At 37.4% G+C, this 3,882-nt stretch overlaps 1 protein-coding gene across 1 annotated transcript in view; it reads right to left on the bottom strand.

Moving 5' to 3' along the window:
• Positions 1-437: 437 nt before the first annotated feature.
• Positions 438-3,882, bottom strand: part of LOC107600843 (microtubule-associated protein RP/EB family member 3-like) — an 8,193-nt gene continuing 4,748 nt past the window's right edge. The window contains exons 3-5 of the mRNA XM_016292814.1: positions 2,777-2,910; positions 2,304-2,456; positions 438-1,425 (exon numbers count right to left, since the gene is read on the bottom strand). Of these exons, the coding sequence (XP_016148300.1) occupies positions 1,357-1,425; positions 2,304-2,456; positions 2,777-2,910 (356 nt within the window). The 3' untranslated portion in view covers positions 438-1,356. The remainder of the gene's footprint in view (positions 1,426-2,303; positions 2,457-2,776; positions 2,911-3,882) is intronic.

The following is a 3,882-nucleotide window of genomic DNA, read 5'->3' as shown; positions in this document are numbered from 1 at the left end:
TTCTACATGTCACATTTATTATCCAACTACAAATATTTCAGCGAAATGTATATTTTAGTCAGAATTATTGCGCTCCTATTTAACTGAGCTCCGTCTGTTTGGTGCGCATGTGCGCGGCGGCACTCGTTCACTGAAGTCTGTGAAGTTTAGCGGAGAACCCAAAGAAGAAGGTCGGTTCATGCACTTCTGACAGAAAAATGGAAATATTTCCATGGCTTTCTAACATTTACAGATGGAGAATATACCTGTGAAATGAAAGTTATGCATTCAGGAAGACAGCACATCTCAAACACATTAAACAGCACGAGTGGCCTAGTATCTCTGTCAGCGGCACACGCAGCCTTTCTGTCAGAGCATATGACGGCCGAGCCACTTAAACTAATATGCGAAACAAAACTATAAACTATGTCTTACCAGTTTTTAAAGGCCTTAATATGAAGCTTGTCACATGTTTAGAACAAATTGGATTATGCACTTTCTCCGCAGCAGCTCAGTCTGTCCTCCGCTTCAGATGCGCTCATATCAAACTACTGTATATCGATATAAATTACCTCATATCGAATCGCTTATAAAGAAAGTATCGATATATCGCACAAACTCGATATACCGCCCAGCCCTAACTTGGAATTTAGTGTGTGAATCATATGGACCACTTCTATGGTTCATTTGTGTCCTTTTTCAAGATTGAAAGCTTTAGTCTCTATTTGCTGCAATTCTATGGAAATGAAAAGCTTTCCTCGTTTGTTCCATGAAAGAAAGGCATTCAGATTTGGAACGACAGGGTGAGAAATTGAAAACAGAATAGTAATTTCTGTGTGAACTGTCCCTTTAGAAGTGTACAGTCAGTGAGAGAGGCAGACTGAAGCTGGAGACAGATGGATGGCGTGATACTGATCGTTTCATACTGAATGGAGCCGAGACAGACCTTAAGGAAAATGTGTATGAAAATCTCACAACAAATAACTGCATTCCAGGCAATATTGTTCTTTTTTTTCTTTTAAAAACGTCTTTCTCATCTCAATATTTACATTTTTCAGTCCGTTGTGTTACCCACATTCTATGACACCTTTTCTTTTGTTCATTCTCTGTGTCGATATGTAAAACATGCTATGATGGCTAGGATGTGTCGTGGTTTGTGCTACTGTCTGGATGGGGGTGAGGACGGCGAGTGTTTGTTGATACGTATGTAGTGTATAAACCAGTGTTGGAGGACAAAGAGTTAAGAGTATATATGGTGAGCCCACATATTTGTAGGAAACTGAGAGGATATTAACAGCGTGCGATAGAGGGGAGTCATTCAAAGTGGTGGGGAGAGGAAATGGTGAAGGGTCACGATGATGTGGAAGAGGAGGATGCTCAGTCTTCGTCCTGGTCCAAGTGGGCCTGCTCATCTATTTCATCATCTTCTGGTGGTGCAAAGCCAGCCTGTAAAAAAAATAGGCATTTTTTTTAGGATGATCATGGTATTTCAACACTGCACTGTATAAAATTTTGTATATTTCAATTATTTTAATGCACTTTTGTATTTGTCCATTATGGTTCCTGAGGAGCATGTCACTAGACTAGTTTTCTTAATTTTAGTTCTCAGTTTCATAGTGGTTCTAATTAAAACATCAGTAGCAACAATTTCATCTCCATTTCAATAAATTGATTTTGATTCTGAAGACTCATCACGGCATTTTTCATATATTCATATACAGTTGTCAGTAGATTTAGCTGCATTTCAGACAGCTTAGATCTTTAATGGTGCTCAAAATCTGATTTCCAAGGTGGCGAGGACTAATGAGCATGATGCATAATTAAGCTTATAATGTAATCATTTTTTTAAGTGTTTTTACCATAATTGGCATTAGAACTCAAATTTGACTCTTGTTGAGTCATGTCATGGTGCCATCTTTCTGTTGGTTAATGCTGTGAATTCATCACGGCATTTTTCATATATTCATATACAGTTGTCAGTAGATTTAGCTGCATTTCAGACAGCTTAGATCTTTAATGGTGCTCAAAATCTGATTTCCAAGGTGGCGAGGACTAATGAGCATGATGCATAATTAAGCTTATAATGTAATCATTTTTTTTAAGTGTTTTTACCATAATTGGCATTAGAACTCAAATTTGACTCTTGTTGAGTCATGTCATGGTGCCATCTTTCTGTTGGTTAATGCTGTGAATCTGCATGACCAACTTGGATTTAGTCAACAGCCGATACAAACTGATATTGATGTCGCAATTATGAATCAACCTGACAAATATATATGTCAAATAATTAGCAAAAAAGATATCAAACGTATCATTGGCAGTACCTCTGTGGCATACAGAATGTCAATTATCCTACTGATAATGGGGTGGTTTTCAGTCTCATGTTCTTGACAGATCAGCTCAATGTCTCGAAGTTTGCTGAAGTAGAAATCTCTCTCCTTTTCCAGACCATCTACAGTTAACTTCAGCTCCATCAACTTAAAAAAAACAAAGCAAAAGACAAAGGACAAAATGTAAGATACTACTTATCAGAACATCATCATTCCTTAATGGGAAAAAGTCAGTATGCTTACTATGATAAGACAATCTATGTCCAGAAGAATATTAAATAAAATGCAATAATATGAATAAGTGGGATAGAAGATGAAGGAATGGTCTGAAGAAAATGGGAGAAAAGAAAGATAAAAATGACAAATGCAAAATCTACCTATACTTTCTTTCTATTCAATTTCTCCAATCTCCAATCCAAAGTATTCCAAGGTAGAGTAAGTCTTCCTTACCCTCCCAGGGACTCTACCTGTTGATTAAGCTCCATGATTTCAGCATCACTTCCCCCATTTCGGGCATGTGTGGGGTTCTTCCTTATGGTGGTGGTCACCCTCTGTGGTATGGGCATGTTTTTAGGTACTGTTGGCGATGTTCTCTGAGGCCCTGAAATGGGAGATGTTTTACATTTAGTTACAATAAATGGGAGCTGTTCAGTAAATGTACAAACTGATCCATGCAATTTTAGGTTTCTGTCATTTCTATCAGCTTCTTAAACACATTTAGCTCTGTTCGATACCATAGTGGGCCAAAATGGACCCTCATAAGTGACTGATCTGAAACGTCCTACAAACAATGCTTATCATGAGAGCTCAAATAACGGTCAATTCTGAATTCTGTCTGCCAACTTAAGTAATTTTTTTTTTCAGTAAGCTTTTCCCATAGTATTTTGGGATTGCCTTCACATATACAATATATAGACATTCAATACTTTGTTTTGGCCAGAATTGCATAAGATAATTTTGCTGGCAAATCTTTTTACCATCCTCAAGAGTGAGCCTATGATGCCTTTAAAGAAATAGTTCACCCAAAAATGAAAACTTATTGAAAATGTACTTACCCTCATGCAATACATGATGAGTTTGTTTCTTCATCAGAACAGATTTGGAGAAATGTAATAACGCTTCCTCCAGGCCCCACCATAGCACAGTAACTGCACTTGTTAAAATTACAAACTTGCTTCTTGCGTCAGACCAAGGCTGCATCTCATTGCTAGTTTTACTTGATCTTAATGCTGCGTTTGACACTACAGATCATGACATACTCATAGATCGATTACAAAACTATACAGGTATTCAAGGGCAGGCTTTAAGATGGTTTAGATCCTACCTGTCTGATCGCTACCACTTTGTTTATTTAAATAGGGAGTCATCTCAATTATCACCAGTAAGATATGGAGTGCCACAAGGATCTGTCCTAAGTCCTCTGCTATTTTCAATATACATGTTGCCCCTTGGTAATATTATTAGAAAATACGGGATTAGTTTCCACTGTTATGCTGATGATACTCAACTATATATCTCAACAAGACCAGATGAAACTTCTAAATGATCTAAGCTAACAGAGTGTGTTAAAAAT

This window comes from Sinocyclocheilus grahami, unplaced genomic scaffold, assembly GCF_001515645.1.
Source record: "Sinocyclocheilus grahami isolate Dianchi unplaced genomic scaffold, SAMN03320097.WGS_v1.1 scaffold293.1, whole genome shotgun sequence".
In the NCBI taxonomy this organism is placed as follows: domain Eukaryota; kingdom Metazoa; phylum Chordata; class Actinopteri; order Cypriniformes; family Cyprinidae; genus Sinocyclocheilus; species Sinocyclocheilus grahami.
Note: the sequence above shows the minus strand (reverse complement) of the source record. Positions and strands in the feature narration are given on the sequence as shown.